Source organism: Poecile atricapillus, chromosome W, assembly GCF_030490865.1.
Source record: "Poecile atricapillus isolate bPoeAtr1 chromosome W, bPoeAtr1.hap1, whole genome shotgun sequence".
Lineage (NCBI taxonomy): Eukaryota > Metazoa > Chordata > Aves > Passeriformes > Paridae > Poecile > Poecile atricapillus.
The window spans coordinates 31,911,054-31,935,631 of record NC_081288.1 but is presented as its reverse complement, the minus strand read 5'-3'; the positions used below and the strand labels follow the sequence as shown (position 1 = coordinate 31,935,631).

The 24,578-nt window shown below is 42.0% G+C and overlaps 2 protein-coding genes across 2 annotated transcripts; one reads left to right on the top strand and one right to left on the bottom strand.

Moving 5' to 3' along the window:
• The first annotated feature begins 1,326 nt into the window (after positions 1–1,326).
• Positions 1,327–10,709, top strand: LOC131592441 (probable imidazolonepropionase). Its single transcript, XM_058863951.1, has 9 exons — positions 1,327–1,506; positions 2,261–2,367; positions 3,628–3,692; positions 4,289–4,566; positions 7,263–7,488; positions 8,433–8,557; positions 9,428–9,521; positions 9,912–10,072; positions 10,449–10,709. Exons 1-9 carry the CDS (start codon positions 1,364–1,366, stop codon positions 10,561–10,563), a joined length of 1,314 nt encoding a protein of 437 aa, XP_058719934.1. The 5' UTR covers positions 1,327–1,363; the 3' UTR covers positions 10,564–10,709.
• A 1,895-nt stretch (positions 10,710–12,604) lies between these two features.
• Positions 12,605–23,872, bottom strand: LOC131592269 (histidine ammonia-lyase-like). The gene is made up of 20 exons (XM_058863674.1): positions 23,508–23,872; positions 23,013–23,073; positions 22,817–22,844; positions 22,445–22,519; positions 22,274–22,346; positions 22,083–22,149; positions 21,870–21,907; positions 21,659–21,784; positions 21,250–21,389; positions 19,725–19,772; positions 18,968–19,115; positions 18,788–18,883; positions 18,614–18,672; positions 17,754–17,834; positions 17,071–17,136; positions 16,806–16,971; positions 14,670–14,804; positions 13,992–14,100; positions 13,829–13,898; positions 12,605–13,418 (listed from the first exon to the last, which is right to left on the bottom strand). The coding sequence occupies exons 1-20, from the start codon at positions 23,752–23,754 to the stop codon at positions 13,269–13,271; spliced, it is 1,983 nt and encodes a 660-aa protein (XP_058719657.1). The 5' UTR covers positions 23,755–23,872; the 3' UTR covers positions 12,605–13,268.
• Between the last annotated feature and the right edge of the window lie 706 nt (positions 23,873–24,578).

The following is a 24,578-nucleotide window of genomic DNA, read 5'->3' as shown; positions in this document are numbered from 1 at the left end:
CCGATTTTTTCTTTAAAAGTGTAACAACACAGCTCACAGGTGTGCTGATTTTTCCTTTTTTCCCCCCTCCACCGCAACATGCTGTGTTTTGTTCCTGACAAAACAGCTCTCAGCCCACCACCACTGCTTAAGCACCACCCACAATGGGATGTCCTGTGCTTGTTACCATGCTGTTGCCAGGTTCCTCTTCAATATCTGCTTTCAAACATTGTGATGCTGCTGGGGAGCGCCAAAGTCAACAGCAGGAACTCCTGGAAGTGGTGAAGCACCCTCTACCACCTCCCCTGTCAATCTTCTGCATGCCTAAGTGAGAGTTTAGGCGGAAGACAAAGATTATGTCAGTGGAACAGCACCACAAGATAACACCCAACACTATTGTAGCTATACTCACTTTTCAGGTTTGGTAATAAGTACAAAATACTGGGCTTTAGGTGCAAATCTTGCCTCATTTGCAAACAAGACTTCAGCAGAAGGGCTCTTTCAAAGAGTCAACATATCCAATTTTTTTCTGCTGAGCAGGAGTATGTATATGCACATAGGTGTGTTACCGGCATTTTAAATCACTTCTCTTTCTAAAAGAAAAGAAGGTGTCTAAAGAAGATTACCACCCCGGGAGAAGTGTTTGAGGGAACACTTCTTTAGAAAGACACTCAATTTTTCATCTAGGAAAATACTGGAGTCCTATAGACGGTATGAATACGTGAAGAGAGAAGAGAAAGCCAAAAGTCCGTGTTGGGAGCAAGTATTTGCTCTCTGATTCTCCCATCTCTCGTTCACTAGGGGGCAGCAGAATTGCACAAACGTTTCGTTATTGGACTCGGATAAATTATTACCTGCCTGGATAAATGAATGTCTGCCTGAATAACTGGCGCGGTGCGTGGGAGTCGTGGTCCCTCGGGGCTTGTTGCTGGGATGCGGGCAAAGTGGTTGTCGCCGGCAAAATGAAGGATGCTGGAGAGGTGATGGACGCCGGGGAGGGGGCACGTGGGCAAAAAGAAAACTCTCACAAATCAGAAGTTTCTGTTTTCTTGGCAAAGGGAGATCTCCAGGTGGTGCTGTGAGGACTGAAAGCTCCGGGAAGTCCCAACTGCGACACCCGATGCTTCGGAGCCGGTCACGAAGCAGCGCGATGCACGGATCTTATCACGTTATCCTGGACCGAATCCAGGCCAGCATCCCGCTCCCGGAGCGGGCTGCAGCCGCGTTAGGGCAGCCCGAGCCGGGCAGGGCCAAGGCTGGCTCCGGAGCCGGGGTCGGGCCGGTGCCGGCGAGGCGGGGCAGGACGGGGGGCGGGAGGGGCGCTCGGCCGCGCCGCCCCGGGGGACTTTGAGCCGAGCGGCCCCGGCACTCGGTGTTCAACACCATGGCGGGCCGGCAGCGGCACCGGCTGCTGCTGGAGAACGCCGAGCAGCTGGTGCTGGTGTGCGGCCGGCGGGAGCCCTACCTGCGGAGGGACGGCGCTGCCAGCCTGGGCGTGCTGCGGGCAGCCAGCCTGGTGGTGGGGATGTGAGTGCAGGCAGCCAGCCTGGGGCTGGGGATGTGAGTGCGGGCAGCCAGCCTGGTGGTGGGGATGTGAGTGCGGGCAGCCAGCCTGGGGCTGGGGATGTGAGTGCAGGCAGCCAGGCTGGGGCTGGGGATGTGAGTGCGGACCGGGACCGGGACCGAGCGCTGCTTCGGCCCCCTGGGCTCGGGGAGCAGCAGCTCCGTGGGAGGCTGGAAGGCATCCCCCAAGCGCAGCCCAGCCTTCCCGGTACCATCCTCGAGCTCCTCTGGGAGAACGGTCCCAAAGAGGCTTCTGTGGCTTCCCAGGGCGTGATCCAGGTGCAGGCGGTGGCAGAGTACGAGTGTCCTGAGGATAGACAGATAGACAGATGGATAGATAGATAGATAGATAGATAGATAGATAGATAGATAGATAGATAGATAGATAGATAGATAGATAGATCGATCCCTTCTGGAGCGATGCTGTGTGCTCGCTGATCCACAGGAGGAAAACAGTGTTACCTAGCAGGAATTAGAGCAGAACAGCACCAAGGTGTCCTCCAGAGGGATCTAAGCAGAGGACAGGTGTTATGGCAAACAGCTTGAAAAGCATGGCATTACCCCAGTGTTCGTTGTGCATCTGTAAGATTAGCAAACCACCTCCACATGTGCATCTCTAGTCCTGCTGAGGATCCTGCCCCTATTGTTCCAGGAGCTCTGTCATTGAGCACTTTTAAACAGGCTCACACGTCCTTCGTTCATTGCCTGTGTTTTGCAGGGATGGTTGTATCAAAGCTGTGGGCCAGGCAGATGTTATTCGCAATCAGTTTTCAGAAGCAACGTTTGAAAGGATAATTGACTGCTCTGGGAAGTGTGTGTTACCAGGTAGGTGTATTTTTATGATATAAAGGAACAGCACTGGCAACAGGTCAAGGGACGTGATCCTGTTACTCTACTCAGCCCTGGTGAGGCCACATCTAGAGTGCTGTGGCCATTTCTGGGCTCCACAGTACAAGAGAGACATGGAGCTCCTGGAGTGGGCCCAGTGGAGGGCTACAAAGATTATGAAGGGTTTGGAGCATCTCTCTTTCAAGGAGAGGCTGAGTTTGGTCTGTTCAGCCTCAAGAAGAGATGACTGAGAGGGGACCTCATCAATGTCTGTGAGTGTTTGAAGTGGGGTTGCCCAGAGGAGGTTTCCAGGCTCTGCTCAGTGGTGCCAAGCAATAGGACGAGAAGCAAGGGGCAGAAACTGATGCACACAAAGTTCCACCTGAACGCGAGGAAGAACTTCTTTACTGTGCAGGTGACTGGGCTCTGGAACAGGCTGCCCAGAGAGGCTGTGGAGTCTCCCTCACTGGAGATACTCAAGGGTTCTTTTGAATTTCATAGTGGAGCTCTGTCTCCTCTTGTTTTGTCTTTAGATCTGTTCCTCTGTATCACAGATCACAACAGGAATGTAGCTGATCCACAGAGTGATTCTTCAGATTCACTGCTCTTTCCTGTACTCTCTCAGCCATTCAGCCACGGAGCTCAGTCTGTCCATCCTGCCCACAGCTGTTTGGAGGCAAAAGGGATTTTAGGTCACATATTCTGCAACTTTACATGATAAAAAAAATCCCCAAAAGATGAGCAAGTCTATTGCATGTTCAGCTATCCAAGTGGTGTTAGTACACGAGCTGTCAGACCTGTGTTTCTCTTACAGTGGCCTTGCCATTCAGCAGTATCAGTTCCAGAGCTTGTGGAAAAGGCTCCTAGGGTAGTAAGTTTTGCCAGAGGAAGTCTACTGTGCTGAGCCCAGCCTAAGCAGTGTGCCTTTTTTTAAAGAGTACAGGCTTAAAGACTAATGAACTCTTTCAAAGTTTGTTATTTATCCTTTCTTCCACAGTTTGAAAATTTGATCAAAATAACATGACAACCTGGAGACATTTTGCATAAGGTGTTAGACCTAGAAAGAAAAACTGAATGAAAACCAATAGTCTCTGAAGAAAATCCTAGATATTTGTCTGGTTGGATTTTTATTTTTCTCTAACCAATAGAGACTTTTTAGGGGAGCTTCTACTGTCTATTTAACTTGCTTGAATGTTCATAATCTTTTCTCTTACACAGTGAATTAACTCAAATGTACATTTACTTTGTTTTCTTTAGGCCTGGTAGATGCACATACACATCCAGTGTGGGCTGGTGATAGGGTTCATGAGTTTGCAATGAAGGTAACAACATAAAATTGCACAGATGGATTTTTCTTCCTTCTTGTTTTTTTTATCTTTTAAAATGTATAACTGTTTCTACTTCCTAGTGACTCTCATCTTTCTTTTATAGAAAAATACATAATTTCAGTCAGATAATCTACCTGAGGGAGGAGGGATGAGTTTTGAATACTGATAGGCTGAGAGTGTACCTGCATCCTTTGCAGCCACCCTTGATATATTTTTGCATTGATGAAGCAATACAGGAATGCTGCCTTCTATTACCATCTAAGTCTTGACTTTTTCCTTTCTTTTTCTTTTCTACATAGATGAATTTTGAGCTATAGATCAGTTTTTCCCTTGGACTCAGGAGAAAGCAAGTTCAGAGTACTTCTCTTTATGCCACTTCTTACAACATTTCTTCACTTAAGTGGGAGAGAGAAGTAAATGGGGAGGGGGGGGAGAAGAAGAATTAATGGGGATTTTTTTTCTTCTCTCTTTGTCTTTCTCACTGCAAAGAGACCTCAAGACACTTTCCACTATCTATTGGGTGGAAAACACACTGTTCATAGCTAATTGTATATGAGGAGTGGTTTTTGTTTTCTTCTCTTTAACCCAAGCTGGCAGGTGCATCATATATGGAGATCCACCAGGCTGGGGGAGGAATCCATTTTACGGTGGAGCACACTCGGAAGGCCACGGAGGAGGAGCTGCTCTCCACCTTCCAGCACCGCCTTGAACGCATGCTCAGAGCAGGATCCACGCTGGTGGAGTGCAAGAGTGGATATGGCTTAAACTTGGAAACTGAGCTCAAAATGCTCAGGGTGATCGAGCGTGCTAAGAAATCCATGGATATTGGCATTTCCTCAACGTACTGTGGAGCTCACGCTGTGCCCAAGTAATAGGATTTGACTTTTCTTTCTCTTGTTAAATGCTGCTGCTTTGCATTGAGAATTGGTTTCTTCTTCCCCACTCCTAAAACGCAACATACTTGAAAAACAACAGCCAATATTTATAGGAAGCTCTGCTAAACTTTAGTTTGAAGGACTGCAGTGCAACATTATTTTGTGACTCCTAATGCCAACACAGGCTTAGCACAGAACCTCTGCCTCCAGCTGGTGCTCACACTGTACATAACACAGATTACAGGGCTTCCTATACAGATCGTTCTGCTTGCATTTGCTGCTGTCCTTCAAACTTGGTCTCTGCCATGAGATTTTATTTTGGCCAAATAACAACAAAAAATACTATATTTAATCTTTATATAGCTCCATAAACAAAGTTTAATTATACTTCCATGCAATGAAGACTTGCACACATCTTACAGCTATGAGATGAAGATTAAACTGTGTTTAATCAATTATTCTGGTGGGTCAAGTAGACATATCATAAAAAATCCTCTCTCACTTCTGATTTTTTTTCACTATGGTGAAAACAACATCTTCATGTCACCAGATTTCAGTATATGAAGGAATTAATGAGGAGTTTTAGCTAGATATTTTGACATACTGAGTGGTAGGCTGCTGTGAGACAAGGCATATGAGATGGAGGCAGGCTTATTATGTGGCAATATTCAAGAGATGTTCATTAAAAGAAAAAAAGCAGCATACTCCAAAAAAAACCCTCCCAGCCTTTTCTAACATTCAGGAAAACATGACCCAGAAAATATTTTTTGGAATCTAATTCTTGTGTATTTGGAGCAGGATGGTAAATTATCTTTTGTCAATTTAACTATGAAAAATTAATCCTGTATCATCTTCAGTAACTGGAAGATGGTTAAGAATAAAGTAACTAAAATCAGCTGAAGGCAACAGCTTCTTCTTTCAAGAAGTTATACTAAAATTTAGAGGACTTAATGGTAAAATAAAATTGACCTTTCACCCCAAACTATATATGTATTTATTAGTCCTTCCTTTCTCCCTCCCCTAAAGGGCCTTGGCAGGATCTCAGTCAAAATCCTGATAAATAGTATTTCCCACCAAAATGCTTTGAGCATTATTATAAACCAGTGAAATCAATTCCAGTGTTTTTAAATACATACTAACTCTCATGTGTTAGAAAGACATGTGCCTTCTCATTCTGTGCACACTTCTGTCCCCACTGATGCATCAAGCATAATAAAATGTAGTAGAAGTAAGGATACTGTATTTTAAGTAAGGACAAAAGGTAGTTTGGGATTTGAGGAAATTACCTGAAGGAAATATTGAGTTATCTGTATTTTCCAGTTTGAGTCTTTTTAAATCCTCTCTTCTCTTTTCAATCAAATGTTTGTGTCTAGGCTATTTTGCTTGAATTTTATGCTACCCCTCAAACTTAGACTCTGGCTTGGGTTTTTATTTTGACTGGGAGAAAATCTGCAGTTTTTCCTTGGTCTCTCCAGTCATCATTTTGAATCGAGCTTATGATTTGGGAGATGTCTGATTTTTAAAAATCATCATTATTTTTTATTGGAAAATGATTATTTGGTCTGTTTCAACTTTATAATGAAATTTTTAAAGTGTTTTCCTGAGCAGAAATCTTCTGCATTAAAACCACAGCAGTTTTGTTTTGCATTTTGGGGCATTATATTCCTCAAAAAGTGGAATTTCTTAGTTTTTCCCTCTGTTTTATCTTTGCTCTGGGCATAATATTTCAGCCCAAATTCCTCCAAAGGCTGCTGAGTAGAAAGAGAAAAGGGAGAGGCCTTGGCACGGTCAGAGGCTGAGCAGCCCCAATGACTGTTTCAGTGAGAAGGGAATGGAAGAAAGGCTCTGCTTTATAACCTTGCTGATAAATTCAGGCAGAACTTGGCTTCTTGAATTTATTGCCATTGCATAGCTCCAACTCAGCCATGTGTGGCGCTCCATAGTGCCAGTGTCTGTGTGCCTTATGGTGCCTGAAATGAGCATTGAGATTCTCAGGCATTTAGCTGCTGTACATCCCTTGTCCTTAGATATTAAAATTGGAAAATTCTAACTCAACTGCATGTTTTGGGATTATTTTCTCCTTCTAAGGCATTTAGTGATCTCTCCTGGGTTATCTTTATGTAATAGAGGATTCATAAATGATTCTGACTTTGGCAAGTCAAACCTTGGGGAGCTCCTCTGATTAGAAACAGTTATCTGTCCATCACTCTGAATGGTATAAAAGGAGGACAGGTAAATTAAAAATAATGACTTACACTGCATGCCTGCTTTGAGCTTTGACACTTGCATAAAAATATTATATGAATACCATTTAACATATTTAAATACTCATTTACATATTTTAAATAGTTATATTTTAGAATACAGTATAAAGAGGTCAGAATATATGAATAGGAAAGCAGAAAAATTTGTTTTAAAGTATAGTATATCTTTGTTAGCATCCAAGATGCCAACCTTATTAAAAACATTCGGTAACACAATCTAGTATTCTCTGAATGGAAAGTAACTCATGTTGGAGACTGCATGAGTTACAATGAGGCTTTATTTTTTAATGTGAAGTTTTTTTTTGAGGGATTCATATTTACATCATTTCCTAAGTAATTCAGTAATTGCATGTATGGCTTGAGTGTGTGCCAGATTTCAAGGATGTTACTCATACAGCTCTGTAATGTAATTTTCTTTTCATTAGAGGGAAAACTGCTACTGAAGCCACAGATGACATTATCAATAACCACCTTCCTAAACTGAAAGAACTCAAACTAAGTGGTGAAATTAATGTTAGCAATATAGATGTGTTCTGTGAGAAGGGAGTCTTTGATCTGGAGTGTACAAGGAGGATACTTCAGGCTGGAAAAGATATAGGGTTACAGATTAACTTCCATGGTGATGAACTCCATCCGATGAAATCTGCTGAGGTATGTCTTTCTTAACAATTATTTTTGCTCCTGTGAGAGCCCAATCTGTGTAAGAATTGTAGTCTTCAAAACAGAGGTTGTCTTTTCTAAGACTTTATGAAGTAGACCATCTGATAGAAGCAGATGCCAGGAAGAGCAGTCCATGTGCAGCTTTGGAGTTAAGGACATGGGAGGAAGCCTTGACCTCTGGGACTAATGTGCACTGGCTAATCAAACATTGACTTTGCTTATCTTCCACACGGGATACAGATCAGGAAGGTGGATATCCATGCACCCAAGAATGACAAAAACATGGTTTCTATGCAACTTGAAAAATATTTTTTTGTTAAATGTCCTGTTAGAAGCAACAAGTCAAATTGCAGTGAGCACACTCAGTGGTCTCATTACTCAGATATCAGATATCCGAGCACACTCAGAGAGGTGGTCTAGTCAAGACTAGGTTCCCAAACATCTTGATAAAGAAAGTCCCTTTGACACCATGTTTGACCATCATTTAAATATTGCTTCCTTCCTGTAGGGTCTGCCCAAGCTGTATATAAATATAAAACAACAAACCAAACCAAAAACTTGATTGATCATAAAAGACTATTTGACTTCCCCATTGAAGGCAGCATTCAATTTTGTGAACTATTTTCTGATGGATCCTTTATGAACAGGAGTTGATAATGTTTCCATCCATGTCTCTCACATAGTTTGTGTGTTAGGCTGTTAAAAACACCACTGAAAGTGTGCTTCTGCTCTGTGGATAAAGTGATCAGCCTTTCATGCAGCAAATTAACAAATATTTTGTCTCTGTATTCCGATTGTTCTTTCAAGCATTCTTTGCTATTTCTCTTCTGGTATATTTTACATTAATAGTAGATTGTCTCTTCAGTTGTTTAGAAACAACTTTTAAAACTGAATAAATTGAGAATAGTGAGTAATTTGCTCGAAAATTTACTTAGCTTGGAGCTGAGCTAGGAGCCCGGGCCATCAGCCACCTGGAAGAAGTTACAGATGAAGGTATTGTGTCAATGGCAAGAGCTAAGTGTGCTGCTGTCCTTCTGCCAACAACAGCCTACATGCTAAGGTAAGGCCACTAGATTGAAGGGAAGCTCCTGCAATTGCAAAGCCGTGTGTGTGGTTTGAGGGTCTTTTAATCTAAAAGCATATCTATGCCTTAAGGATCAGTCTGGGTCAGTGAAGGCAATCACACCTTCAGAGAACTGAGCCTCCCTCCTTAGGTCTTATTTCTGCTGGAAATCCTCAAAAAATCTGTGAGATTGCTGAGAAGTCTCACAATAGATTTGGAGTGGCTTTACAGCAGCTATGGCTAAAACTTCCTAGAGAGTGTTTCCAAGTGCTCACCCTGCAAACACCTACACAGATTAACCCAGGGACTGAACAATTTTGAAATGGCTATTCCAGATATCGAAGTTATTGAAAATGCCTTTTGCATTGTAATTGCTAAGTGAAAAGATCTCTAATGTACGCAGACTAAACTCAGACTCAAAAATTGGGAAGGGATTATTGCATTGCATTTACCGCTGCTCATATTTTGGAGCCTGTCTTTGAAGCTGTAAGAAATAGAAAATAATTTTCCAGAAATGAAGATTTTCTTCTATTAAATTCTTAAATGGATGAGTTCTAAATAATGGGGGTAGTTCTAAATTCTCAATAATTCTGGGTAAATTCCACAATTTCATTTGTCTGAGCCTGATGGTTAACACTGGCTACTGCCACATGATGTTACTGCAAAAGCTGTGGCTCACACTTCTCATTGATGCTGTCCATAGGGTGATGGGTAGGGGTGCAAGAGGTGAATTTGGGCTTTCATCTCCATAAGGATCAGTGTAACTGAAGGCATGAATGTAGCCAAACTGAGAGATGACTTTTGCCTTTGTAAATCATTGTATGATAACTAAGCTAACTGTACTGATAAGTTTATTTTTCCCACTAGACTGAAGCAACCTCAAGCTAGAAGAATGTTGGAAGAAGGTGTTATAGTTGCTCTTGGCAGTGACTTTAATCCTAATGCATACTGTTTTTCAATGGTAAGATAGCCATAATACTGAAACCATTGAATTATGGCAATTTTTACTAGTACAACTTGGGTATTGCACACTTCAAACTGGTTTCACGTGCACAAGGAGAGCTGCACGCTCCACGCAGACGGCTCTCTGCGTTTGTTTGTGCGTATTGGAAGTTTTTGCCAGAAATTCTTGAAACCAGAATGGGTTCCATCCCTCATATGCACTGAGAGGCCTATTCAAAATGCTCTCAAAGCTACTGATCTTAGAGTTTTCATTTTGGATTTGGCAAAACGTATGTTGTACAAACAACTCCTTCTGACGTGCAAGGAAGAAGGAGAGCACTTAGGGATTTGAGGCATAAACAGCTTTGTGTTCCTGGTAACTCCCATTGTCCCCTTCCTTGCCTCTCAGCCTATGGTGATGCATCTGGCCTGTGTAAACATGAAGATGTCAATGAATGAAGCACTGGCAGCTGCCACCATTAATGCAGCTTATGCTCTGGGCAAATCAGACACACATGGCTCCTTGGAGGTTGGCAAGCAGGGGGATCTTCTCATCATAAATTCATCAAGGTTTGTTCTTCTGTTGTCGTTTGAAATGTGCTTTAGCCTTAGTTATCTTCACTGAATAAAGGGACACTGGTAGCATTTCAGACACACTTTCATTTTCTTTAATTACTCCAGGGGAAAATCAAGCCTAAGACTTTTGGGGCTGTTATTACAAGTAATCCATGCCTAATTACAAATTACCTAGAATTAACATGTGTTTATTTTGCGGAATAGATTCTCTACTGAGAGAGTCACTGTATTCATGCAGCAAGAGACAACATGTAGGCATGGAATGGTGTTTTCCCATTTTCAAGAAAATCTTATAAAATTGCCAGGTATTCTGGGCATGTGGCCTGATCTTATGCAAGTTTTTATATTCTTAAACATTTTGTCTTTTTAGATGGGAGCACTTGATTTACCAGTTTGGTGGACATGAAGCATTGATCAACTACGTTATAGTTAAAGGAAAAGTTGTCTATGAAAATGAAAGGTGTGAGACAATGAGCAGCTACTGAGAGAAGGCAGTAGTTTAATAAGCTACTAAAATCAAATTAGCATGGAGTATTTCAATGCAACAGACAAATCAGATTTGTATTTACCAGTAAATTGTTTTCCTGCTCACCTTACCCTTATTCAAATAAACCTTACCAAGCATTACCCATTTGATGCATCTCCATGTCCGTTGTCCTTCAATAAAATAATTTCTAATTGTATCCATCTTAAATAAGACAGTTTCCAAAAATGTTTTCTATACAATTAATCTATAATATTATTATATTTTAAAAGAACCCAAACAAACTGGCAATAAATAAGCAGAGTTTGGATCCAGGTAAGATTTACTGGGGAGTGTGATGTTAAATTACCTGTGACAGAGGGCCAGGGGCTCAGGCATACACATTTGGGATGGCCCTTGGATGTGTTGGAAGAAGACCACATGCAGTGTCATACAGATGTTCCAGAAAAGACCTAATTTTATTTATTCTAGGCTGAATCTGAAATAGCATCAGACGTATTTGTTTGTGGAAGTTTGAGTGTGATTCTGGTAAGATAAGTATGATAACTTTTATTCAAAGCTGTGTTGAAACTTAGGAGCCTAACTTCTTTAAAGTGCTCTTTCATTTATCTTTCAACTACTGCTTTTTTTCCTACAGCTTGTAACATAATTTAGGAATGCAGTATGTAGAAAAAAGGATGATACAGCTCTGGAGAATTTAAGCTTTTGCAGTATTTAAGCAGAGGGTCTGGGGTAGGAGGGTCTCTGAATACCCATGGACAAAGTCTTCTTCAAATTTTCAAATGGATGGTGGCTGCAGAAGCAAAAGGGATTTACTTTCTGAAGGTGTGGTCATAAAATTGCACCTGACAAGCATGAAGAACTTCACATCAAAAATAATTATTGATATAAGAAAGCAACATAATCTGTAATACAGAGCAGAGTGCTTCAGTGAACAAGACCCGTGAGGAAGGACAATGGTCTCATTCTGATTAACAGATATTTGAAAGCCATCATGAACATGTATGAGAATTATTATGATCTTCTGATCTCCCTGAGCCTTGGGCACATCTATTTAACATCCAAAATCTGCAAGCCATGCCCTGTAGTATCTTTCTTCATGCTTTATTTGATCCAGGCTAGCCAGCTACATCAGTTTTTAAAACAATGCAATAGCATTCCTGCCACCTGATGTGTTTTCCTGCAAGCAGATGTTGTACCAGATGTGGGCATGGAACTTTATTTTTATAAAGCTTGAAAGAACGTCTCAAGTATGTGGTTGCACAGCCCACTCTGCCCAAGACAGCCTTCCTAAATAATGTTTATACATTAAACATTAATTTATGTTTATTTCCCAAATTTATTAATTTGGGAAGGCTATCAGGGAAGGAAGCACAGGGACTTCTTAAATGCAGGGTCCAGGCAGAGTGGTGCCTCTCAGCTCAACACAGGCACCATGCAAAACCTGAATTCACCATCTGCAGTGTGTGTTGGGGATCCCTTGGTCTCAGAAAGGCAAAAGCAGAGGTGAGTGGGAAGCAAGGCCCAGAATCTCTTCTCTGAATGCCCAAGGCATTTGCCAACCTGCTAGGTTGCCATGCAGGCAGAAGCCCTCTCACCAGAGCACATTTAACATGGCAGGTGTCAGACATTGAAAGGCAGCCACACACTGGTGTTTTGGCTGCCCCTTGCAGCACAGCCAATAGCCTGGGGAGGCTTTCAGCTTGTGCTGAATGGCCCTCAGCCAGATCACTACTGCCATGTCATCACTGCTGCAGGAGGTGAAAGCCATGTCCTGACTCTTCCCTTGCAAAATAAAGCCTGTGCTGGAGGTCAGTGTTTTGACACAGAGCACACTCAGTCATGATCCCATCTATGGGGACAGGGCCCTTGGCAGACAGGCAGAGATCTGGGAGCCATGGGAGTGTAGGTCTTGGTGCTATTGCCTCAACACTGGTTCGCATTCATTAGTCCTACACCTCCTCTTCCCCCTTTTCTGGCCCCTGTGTTACCTGTCCTACTTACTTCCAAATTAAGCTCTTGCTTTACATTTTCATCATCACACTCAGGACAGGAAAATAGATTGCTACAGCTGTATGTGAAGCCTCAGTTTATTGATTGCAGGTGTGAGCCCATAGCTCCTGGAAAGGTGCATTAAATGTAGTCCATCACCAGAAGAGAATATATTTTTTCTGGAGTGATGATCTCCATAGCACATTCCTATGCACACAGCTTCTCTGATTTGTGAAGCACCTGCTCTAAAAATGCTCCTGTTATACAAGAGCCTGTACCTCACATATGATCTACAAATGTGAGAAGAATTAAGTGTAAAGATAATCTTGTTTGTGGCAAAATGAAGGGGATCGCAGCAGTTATCCAAAGGGGGAGAAAACAGGTAAGAATATCAAACTTAATCCATTTGGTATCATTGGCACAGATGAAGAGAAAACAAACAAAATGTTGACAAAAATACTGGTTTCAGCAGCAGTCTGAATGATTTGTATTCAGAAGTTTGTGAAATTCAGTCAAAACCACACTATCATGACAAAGTTGTCTTTTACACATGAGGAAAGCAGTGAGACTTTTCTTTACTATCTATTTGTGCTTCTGAGCTAGACAGACAGGTCCTCTAGGTCACCTGGAGACACTACATTGAGTTTGAGTAGAACAGCCATGCTCAGGTAAGGTTCTGGAAAGGTTCTGCTCTCTTCCAGAGGATCACAACTCCTAAAGTTCATTCTGATGCCTGTGGTCGTGACTATCATCTGCACTCATTCTCAGCGACCCCAGGGAGAAAGCTGTAGGTGAAATGGGTCTTGATTCAGGGATGTGTTCCCTCCTGTACTTTTCAATGTAAGGTTTAGCCACTTCCCACACCTGCAAAACAAGAATGTGAAACAGCACAGTCAGAGGCAAAGAAAAGGTCAGCTAAGACATCAATGCATGTGTTCAGGAAACCCTGAAGAAAAGTTATTGGGTGAGATATGCTGTATGGGAGAAGCAGAACTAGAGAGGCAGATAGAGCAAGTTTTGGGGAAGAACATGTGGAGGGAGCCAGCAAGGGATGGGAAAGCTCCAAGGGAACAAGGTGAAAGGATTAAAGGCAAAAATACTTTGTCTTGTTACCAGGGTAATGCTCTGTGTACAATAGTTAGGAGACAGTCACTGCCACTTGCTACAAAACCACTTGACTATGAAAAGGATTGGGCAGCAAAAACAGCAGCTGGAATGGACAAAGAAAAACGGCGTTAGACAATCCTACACACAAGCCAAAAGCCAGCACTCACCTTCTGCTCCACAAGCAGCCTGTGAGCTGCTTCAATGTCTGGGGCCATGAAGCGATCCTTTATCCAGGGCCTGTAAAGAGACATTGGGCAAACATTAACCCCCACCACCAGCAGCTGCTCTCCAGGCAGGCAGCCTCTGGGGAAAGTGTTTATCTGATCTTACCTCACCACAGAGCGCACAAGGTCGTAGACCTTCTCCAATGGGGTTGTCGTTCTCAGAGGGCGTAGGAATTCAATGCCCTGGCAGGCGGCGAGCAGCTCAATAGCCAGAACTAGGAAACCAGAACACCAAAAGGGATGTTTGGTAGGTACAGCTCAAGGCGAGGTTTCCCATGCAAAGCTATCCCCGGCCCTTGTTCTCACTAATATGATATGGTTCAGGTGTGAAAAAACAGTGGATCCACACCCCCCAGAAAGCCAGCCCAGTGGCAGGATCATTTAATGGATGATGCTGGGGGCAGTATCCAGCATTTCAGCAAGCAGAGTTTAGGTGCTCTGTTCTACAGACCTTTCAAGTGTACCAGGAACTCTTGGTTACCAGAGTCTTAAATCCTTAGGAATCTCTTCCAGAGTAACTTGAATACTCGTATTAATGTCCATCATAAATCAGAAAACTTTTTTAGCACTGAGAAAAGAGGAGCCTGAGCTAAAAATGACAGTTCTCCCTCCGAAGCTTGCCAGAACCATGAAAACGCCAGTAAAATGACAGCGCTTTGGAAGAGATTATTCTGTCTGGAGAAGTTTATATTGTATCTGCCTACCTCACACCTGATTATTATTGGTATTAGTTCCTCATTTTCATGATTCAAGGTCTGTCTGGAAATCAGAATTTTAATTTCACCTTGTTCCACATGTTCAATAACTCTCAAAGCTTTTCTTGCAGCCCATCCTCCCATGGACACGTGATCCTCTGTAGCAGCACTGGTTGAGAGAGAATCCACCGAAGAGGGGTGGCACAAGGCTTTGTTCTCAGACACTGCAAAAACCCAGCACAATGAATGTAGGACAGAACAGGCATGAGACAGCAGAAGCAATGGACAACATGGAGGTAAGAGCCTATCTACCACCTTGGGTCCTACTACTGCTCCTCTTTCGAGGATACATCAGCATTTTACCTGGACTGAATCATTTGTAATAACCACCTTGAAAACTACTATTGCTTCTGAAAACAGTAACCAACAGCAGTCTTTAGATGAAAATAATAACCAAATATGGAATGACGGCTCACTCTTCACTCCCTTATCTCCAGTTTGAGTTGCTGTGGCTCAAAGGCCTGGAGGAAACTAAAGAAGAGCAGACAGCATGACTGAAACACAAGCCTGGTCCTGCCTGTTCCTCTGGGGCAATTCTCCGTAAAGAGCATTGGCTCCCTCTGGTTTTGGTCACGAATATCACCCCTCCCCTCCTTTCAAGAATACAGCTAGAGATCAGCATCTGGTCTGCTCTTTGCAGCTGAGACACTTTCAGAACTTCCTCTAGAAAGATGGGGGAATACAATACAAACCCTCTCCCTCCTTCCCCTCACTACAAGGCTGCCCATGTCCCTGAGGGTGACACACTCCTGCTTTGAAAGCCAGGTGGAAAGGTCTGGAGTAAATTCTCATGCTGCATCCAAAAGCAACAGGCATATGGCTGCAGGAGAGGCCTTAGGCACCATTCAGTGACAATTTGAGGTTGAGAATTACTCTTTAAAAGAGAAAAAATGAAGTCTGCATTCACAGCACTCCGGCTGTACTCGGCCTTTTCTTTCTGAAGCCCAGCGGGATGTTGTGTAATGCCCTCGCCAAATTAGCGGCTTCAGAAAAGCAACAGGAGTGACAGAAAGGTGGTGACACCAATTGCAAATAGGCTGGAGTGACAGTTTAGGACCAGAGCCCAGCTGGCACATTCAGGCAGGTGACAGCAGGTCCCAAAGAGGCTGCATGTGACCACTGCAAACAGCTTGGTCTGGCAGGCACAGAACTGCTGGTGCTGGTGAAGACAGACACATCCAGCAGTGTTGCAAAATATATACAGGGTTTTTTTCCAGATTTATCTATTAACCCTGGGAGTGAAAACATTAGCTGGTACACAAACAACCCAGAAACTGGCAGTGATTTGAAAAATATTGGTAATTAAAAAAAACAGTTAAGAAAAATAAAAGGAACTCAAACTTCAATTCAGATAAAATCCTGGCTGTTTTGATCAGGATGAGATGATTTTGACCCATGGACATTTAGTGTCAGCAGAGGCAGGGCTGTAATTTTCATTTCTCACAGCAGAAATCACAAATACCCCAGAATCTGTCACTCCAGATTGCAGAAGTGTGCAATGAAACCTGAAGTCATGCAACCAGCTGAGGCTTGGAGCCATCCTAAACTCTCCCCAGCCAAAAGGGGATGAGCATTTCAGCTCCTCTTCCATACCCACTTCCCAAAACAGCCTCTAGGCAGGGTTCCTTTAGCACACTGATTTAGTTAATTCACTTGTTTTTCTGAAGAATGTTTACCTACACATTTATCTGATATCCTCCATTCCTGTGTTTGTAACTTTTAAAATTTACTCTCTTCTCATAAGCATGTTTATATTGGCTCATGCTTCCCTGCACCTATGAACTGTAGTATCCCAGCAGCCAGCAAGCTTCTTATTGCCTTAGCCATGAGTACTAGAGGAAAAGCTGAACTGATGTTTAATTTCAGTGTGCTCCCCCAATAGCCAGCCCTGTGAACCCTGGTCTTCTGAGGACTGTGGGGTCTGATCCTTGATTCATGCTCAGAGCCCTGAATGTGCCCAAGGGTCGGTGCAGAATAAGGAAGCCTGAACTGAAATAATTGCAGCTACACCCAACGCTCATACTTTACAAAACAGAACAGAACACATGGAGAAGAGACAGAAAACAGGAGCCAGATACCTTTGTGTCTACTATTAGATTACATCAGTCTTGAAAAACATCAGTCTTTCTAGCTTCCTCTCTCTACGGTACTGCTCAAGCACTCACCCAGGGCTGCTGCTGTGCAGTGTGCAATCATGAAGCCTGAATTCAGACCTCCTTCAGTGACTAAAAATGCAGGCAGTTCACTGAGTGAGGGGTTGCAGAGCCTCTCAATTCTTCTTTCACTAATTGCAGCAAGTTCATGCACACCAATTGCTAAATAGTCCAGAGCCTACAAAAGAAGATCTCATTAAACCAGATGAACAAAAACAAACAAGCAAAAAAATCAAACCAGAATTTATTTTTTTCCTTTCTTCAGATGGTGAATTACCTTTGCAGGATATTCACCATGAAAATTTCCTCCAGAAATGGTCTCTTCTCTTTCAGCAAACACCATCTTTAAGGAGAAGTTAAGGCCTACATGAGTGAAATACAGCTTACATGAGTGGTATTTGCCAGTAATTGGAATATCTTAACTGAAGGAGTGTTTGTGCCAATAGGCTTTTATTTGCAAGCACATTATATTGCATCCACACTTCCACTTTTCAGGAAATGAAGATACAATCTCAGTTCTTCAAATTTGTAGGTACAATTTTGATTTTTTTCAAATAAACTACATAAAGGAAGGTCTTTGATCAAGGGTGCAAAAAACCCCCATCTGTTCAGATCCTAGCATAGATTTTCAGCTCCTTGATAGAATCTCTCCGTGACAGTTACAATTTTGAACAGATTAGAAGCAATAATGCTTATCAGCAGTTAATAGGATGCTATGGACAGCATCATTATAACACTGACAGAACTGCAGCCTTGCATTACAGTGCTGACAGAAATCCTTCCATGCAGTCATAGGGAAAGGAAGAGAGGTTGCTGTTGCAAACAATGGCAGTTATTGACCAAAGCCAGTTATCACTTTTTTGCCTCCTGTGCAAGTAATTATACAGAAGAAAAGAATAAAAAAGGCCAAGCAGAATTTTATATATATATTTTATGGTAATGAAGTAATCAAAAAGATACAGGGTTGTCCGTGGCGCTGTTGATTTCTGTTGTTATTATGTCCTTCACAAAAGCAATTGTATCATTTACAATTCCATGGACCTAGAACAAAAGATATTAGTGCCTGAGCTTAGTGTCTGCACTTAGTTCATCCTCAGGATGCTGACTGAGCTGCAGGGACCCTCTTTCCCAATCATCCCACTTGACTTTCACACTTGGAAGATGGTCTTGGATTTGCTTTTAACATCAGGAGCATCACTGCCAATCCTAGACACTTGAAAGATGGTATTTACTATTATTATGGCAGTTTTACCAAAAGAGTAATCTGAATATGACATTCTTTACTTATTTGGGTTGGTTTACCTGAGTGGAAGATATTTATTCAGTGGCAGAAGTGTTATGAGGAAGCCTTACAAAGACTCCCAGAAAACAAAACCTCCTATTAATTAATTAACTTCCATTAATTCCACTGATTTAATAGCTTTGCTCCTGTTAAAATGCGTAGGATCAAGCTCTTCCAGTATCTCTGAGATACTACACTCTGCTGGCTTTTGGAAACACCCAGTTTATATTATTAACACAAAAGCAGAAGAAAATCCCTATAAAATCTTCAAGCATGGAAACCAGCACTTTCCCTCTGCTTCCAACCCCTGGCCTCTTCCAGATCTGGACACAGCTTTGTTAGATGCTGCCTGGTGTGTACATGCACGTGATCAACAAATTACATGTCTCCATTAACACTACTGTGAAGTGAAGAAGCAGCAAAATGAAGCCCCTTACTCTAACAGCGTCAGACAGCACATAACTGACTGTATTTCTGAGGCAGAACTTTCACCATCATTTATCTATTGTTATGGAAGGATCTAAAAGTCAGTCTTTACCTGAGGGCAGCAGCGCATTGTGTACGCATCCTGAACTCGGTCACAGAATCTATGGCTCTCTAGAAGACACAAGGAGGGCAAACCCCAAATATTGCTTACAGAAAAACATTGTGTTCTGTTGAAGGACCCAGCCTGTTCTGGTAACCTGAGAGGGTGAAGGTTAAGATTGTTCACCTGCTATTTCTGATGGATGATGGTCAGAATCCAGGAGGGACCTGAATCGAAAGGCCACTTCAGCCTGCCCTCGATGCGGGCGCACTGCATGGATATCTAGTAAGACAAGTTAGACTGTCAGGCTGTACCTCTCTTGTCAGGAGCTATTCAGCAAAGATTCAGGGAGGGCACAGTACCCACCAGTGTCAAAGGCCCTCGTTGTACCCTTCAAGACTTCGAGTGTAAGGGCAGCAATTATGTCAGCTTGCCTCGCTATAGCCCCAGCTCTTTCAACCGCCTCACATCCCAGAGAGGTGATCATTTGTGTCCCATTGATGAGGGCCAGACCCTACAAAGGGAGAACAGATGTTAAGCAAACTCATTGCAGCTATTCCACACGCTGGGTGGAATTCCCCCTATCTGTGATAATTCTCCTTCTTACATGAAGGAGTTAAAGATCTTTCCCTAGCTTTTTGGGCCATCCTGAAATGATAAAATGCACAGCTTGATTTTTTGCATCTTTGCAACATAAAGTGTCAATGCTCATGACCCCATTAAGTCACTGCAGACACCCTTGGAGCACTAGTAGTTCCAAGCAAGTCAGATACCTGCTTCAAGTCAGTCATCTGACCTCCTGTTATGGCCAAAGGGCAGATAGGTACCTTGGAGGTGCCTCTTAGACAGCTGTTTCAGGATGGTATAAAGTGCTTTCTGAAGAGGCCTGTCTGTCTCTACTGACCACAGAGACAATCTGAACACAAAGTTGGGTCTGACATTTCAAATCAAGTAGGGTGACACCAGTAGTGGCAAATCCCACTCCCGACAACACTTCATCATTATCCTTCTGAAGCTTGACTTTGAATTATTATTAATTCATGTAAGGTTTTATTGTACATATAAAGCAAATAGTGATTGACCATGCTCATTTTCATCTGCTGGCATAATTATACTTTATTACCTCTTTTGGTTTCAAGGTAATTGGTTTCAGTCCATGGGCTTCCAGGACCTGCAAAGGAGTTAAATGACAAGGCAGTTAATGAAAGATACTTTTCAGTCGCTGAAGATACAAAACTGAGTCACTAAAACTTGAAAGTTTCCATGAACAGAAATATTAACTAATTTCTCAAGTGATGAGAGAAAAAGAGCTTTATATCAAAAACATGTAACATATTTTTTCTGCTGGACTAAATACAGGGCTTCCAAGGTAGCACCTCATTTCCTAGTGCCAATACAAGAAGGTAGCAGGAGCACTGAAGCAAGATATATGTCACTGTCACAGCCCATTAACATCTACCGTGTTGTAGAAGATGGGAGAGGGCAATAGGAAAGAAGGCTGGAAACTTCTTGGGAAGGCAGTTCTGCCTACACCCTGCCTCACAGCACTTTGGCTTGGCATAAATTATTCCTTTTTAAATGATGCCTAATCCTTTCTATAGAAAATCTCTAGTGACAGGAGGAGTCCAAACCAGTTCGTTCAGTACATGTCTATTCTATAGGGCAATTGCTCCTGTGGGAAATGGAGAAACAGCATAACCTATTTCTCATTTAATCCTCTCACCCTGTCCAATGGAAGAGGTAATGCATCTCAGAAGTGTACAGCTGTACCTTCTGTCTTGAAGGTCCAGGACACATTGGTCTGCTTCCTCCTTACTCCTCTCCCTGTGTAGTTCCCAAACCTTCTCCAGTCTATAGTGATGCACACCTATCAATCCATTAATGAGTCTGGTATTCAAATATTCATGGATAGGAGTTATAGGCATAGCAGAACAAACTACCATGAAAGACTTTGGAGGGGCTGGACTTGGAGATACTTAATACAAGATCAGTCTCCTGATGTGTTAGTGGCAGAATAACGATGGATTAAATACTAATTCCATTGTAACATTTCCATCTTGTGAAGGACAATGATAGAAGAGCTCCTTGTAACCCTAGTTAATTTATCAAAAATTAAATATCCAAACCTGTATATTTACTTAAAGCCATTATAAAATCAGTAGAAACTTTACTGTGAAGATCTTGCCTCCAGTAAATCCCCAGGTACTCTCAGCATTTGAGAGGTGATCTTGGATTTTTTAGAAAAGCATTGATGCTCATCAAAATGCTCATCAGAAGCTGAACATACAGTAATAATTCTTTCATAGTTGGTATCATATCCTATCCCTTTCTCCAGTTCACAAATGATGTCCCTGTGGTATCTTGTATAGCAGTACTATGGCATGATATTTCTTTAAGGCTTAATAACATACTGCTTATTTATGCCTGCTCCAGTAACTTGTGGGTCAGTTCTTGCATTCTCCATGGATACACCTTCCTCAAATCAGAGGATGAGTAGCTAAAGGCAATCTAGTCCCAATTCAAACTGGTAGAAAAAATCCAAAGACTTTTACAAGAGCAAAAGTTCTCTTCCTCTCAAAGCTACATGCAGATTGAAAAATGAATCAGCATGCATAAAAAATCCAAACTATCAGGTGCACAAGTCTTACATATTTAGCATCAGCCCAGCCACTCTTCGGGGACCACATCTTTCCCTCTCCAATTAATCCCAGAGCAAGATGAGAGAGAGGGGCCAAGTCTCCACTGGCTCCAACTGTCCCTTTCTCTGGGATATAAGGAAGGCAGGATGCTAGAAAGAAAACAAAAATAATTTTAGAGCCTTCCATTGATACACTCCTTGGAAAACCAAGAAGCCAGCTCGTAAGTGTGGTCACAGTAGCAGCCTACAATCATAGACAATGGCACCAATAGGACTACTCTTATTGCAGTTCTAGTCCTGATCTCTCACAACTACCAGGTTGAAAAACCAACATCTGCATCTTGACCCATGGAGCTACACCCTTTAACAAAACAGTTAAAAAGAAAAAAAAGGGAGATTTTCTTTAAACATCTTTTTACCATTAAACACTTCAATAACTTGCTCGAGGGTTTCTAGGGATATTCCACTGTATCCTTTGGCTAGGACATTGATTCTCAGTGCCAACAGCATGCGAGTTCTCTCTGGGGTCAAAGGTTTCCCCACACCTGAAACAGCAACAGAACCCTCTCAGGTTACTCCCCCACTACCAACAAGGGCAGAAAAGGGAAACACCAAGCAATCTCTCATTACCTGCAGAATGTGAACGAACCAAGTTCACTTGAAGCTCCCTACAGAAAAAAAAAAGTTAAACCTCAAAAAAGTCTTGTCAGGTTTTTATTTTGCACAAAACAGAAGGAATTCCTGAAGCAGCTCTCTCATTTAACCCCAGCTACAGGGTGGAACTGTTCCCTGCCCTTCCTTTCCTGAAAAGAAAGGATAGAGAAGGCTGCACACAGAACATACCTCAGTTTACTGTTTGGGATTACAGTCCGGGCAAACTTTCCAAAACCCGTGGTGATTCCATAAACAACTGCAAGAAATGCACACTGCTGGTTAGGGAGAGAACTTGATGAAGTCTTCTAAACAATAATATTATTATTGTTTAGAATGTTTATAATTCTAAACAATTAATAGTTAAAAGCAAAAATATTTACCTGTCTGTTCCTTTACAATCCTTTCAATCACTTCTCGGGATTCCTTGACTTTAGCTTCAGCTTCAGCTGTGAGCTAAAACATAAGTAGTTTAAATATTAGCTTGTTTGTCATTATTTAGCTGTAGAAAAATTAACATGTAATTTTTAGCTGCATTTATTCAGAATTTTTACCTTTATCTTGTAGAGTCCCTTCCCTAAATTGACCAAGTCCTCCGTTGTTAAGCTGTTGCCATCTAAAGAAATATACTACACCAAAGAGCTACATTTTAGTTTGGGATATGGATACATACAAAGTTGTTTAATAATCAGTATAAATAAAAAATACAGTCAAAACTCAGCAATGACAGGAAGCTTCTTCATGCTTATTCATAAGACAGGAAGCTGAGTAACAAAAACATAATAAGCACATTGCAGCTTAGTTTCCTATACCCAGCCAATCTAATAGCCCCTGCTTTTGTGAATACTGCACTGGCTGAACTCTCAACATTTTCTGGTGAGTAGCAGGATTTGTTACTGAGTTATAAAATCACTGGTGATTCCTACCTGTTCTGGTTCTCGGTATTTGCTGTATCTGAAAGTTTTGTAAAGGAAAAGAGCAGACAAGATTTCACAGGCAGTGACCACTCAGTTACAGCTGGCAATGTGTTTTAGGAATAAAGGAACTCTAAAAAACGCAGGCAATCTAGAAAACTATAAATCTGTAATTGTAAAAACTTCTCAAAGCACTCAAAAAGGATACAAATGAACTCCCTCTGGCTGAGATGGTATGAAATCTGGAGACATTATATCTCCTTCTATAACTAAAAGAAATAGGCAGAATTAACACATATAGTATTAAATTGCATTCTTCACATAAATTAATTTGTTATTTATTACAATTCACAGCAATAAGAATTCTAATTTCCAGTTATCAGCCCTGAACATACTTGCATGCTTCTGGGAAAATAACAAGGAAGTATGTATTTATTTAAGGTATTCCAAAGGCTAAAACAGAACAGCTTACACTATATATGACAGCAGATACAGAAGATGTACATAGAATCCTGTACCTTCTAACTTTTATGTAGTTCTGTTCCTAAAAATTAAATATTTTTAAACTATTGGGTATTTTTCCATATAAGACTGCACACAATCTCTCAGGTGCAATTTTAGATGAATCTAGATAAAGCCACAGTTTGCTGACTCAGATAACAACACAGTCACTCTACGGTCCGATGTTTAAGGCTTTGCTTACCAACTTCAACAAATTCATTGTCCTCTAGAGCATCCCCCACGGTATCATCAAGATCCAGCAAGCCAAGTCCCTTGCACCTTCGAATGTAAAACTTTACTTCTTCCACTGAGGCAAATCCCCCGTTGTCAGGTTTGTTTTTCATGTACCGTCTCACAGCTTCCTTTCCCAGCCACTCAATGGTGTTGGTGGAGCTTAGGCACGGCACTGCCAGCCATTCTCCTCGGACGTGCACCGTGTACCTCGGCATGCTTTCTCTCCAAAAATTACTCCTTGACCAAGAAGGGCTGCAGCGTGCAGCAGCCTCACATTTACCACGCGATAGCCTGAACTGCTGTGCCTATCTAGAGCCCAGTGTTGCAATCAGAGGGAAAAACCCACCCTCAAAATCCTCATCTTTGTAAATAAACTAGATCAACGTGTTTGCCTGACTTCGTCCAATCAAACCAAACCCAGGGAACACACCCTTTTCACAGAAATGCACACCCCCCAGCTATTGCCACCGCAATTTTATTCCAAAGATCACATCAGGAATATGGAAATGGAAAACTAGGAGCTGAAGCTTATGTACTAGGAATAGATAATAGACTAAGATGCAGGGCAACTATTCTAAAAATGTAAGGATTTAACAAGAGTTAACAGCTATTGCCTGTTATGTGCAGTAAAACACACTAACAAAAACCTCCACGAGGGACAGGACTGCAAGAGAGGCACTTTGGGAATATGGGTTGCTCATGGCTGCTAGGACTGAGAGAAGGTTGTATTATACTTTTACTGTTCTATCCAGAACAGGATAAAAGCAGGTTGTAGAGGCAGCAAACCTGCTTTGATCGGTCCCACACTCAAGTTTGAAAACATAACCGTTTATTATAGGTAAGAAAAAGATAAATTAATTTCTACAACCTTTTCCCTTATGCTCTGGAACATGTTATTAGAACAGGTATTGACAAATACTAGGCCACAACTGCACACTATCACATTATCTCTACACACTCTGATGCTGCTGTGTCATGCTTCCTTTGCAGATGCAAAGAGGAAAATATATGGAGATAGCTATTGAGATGGTGCCAAAAC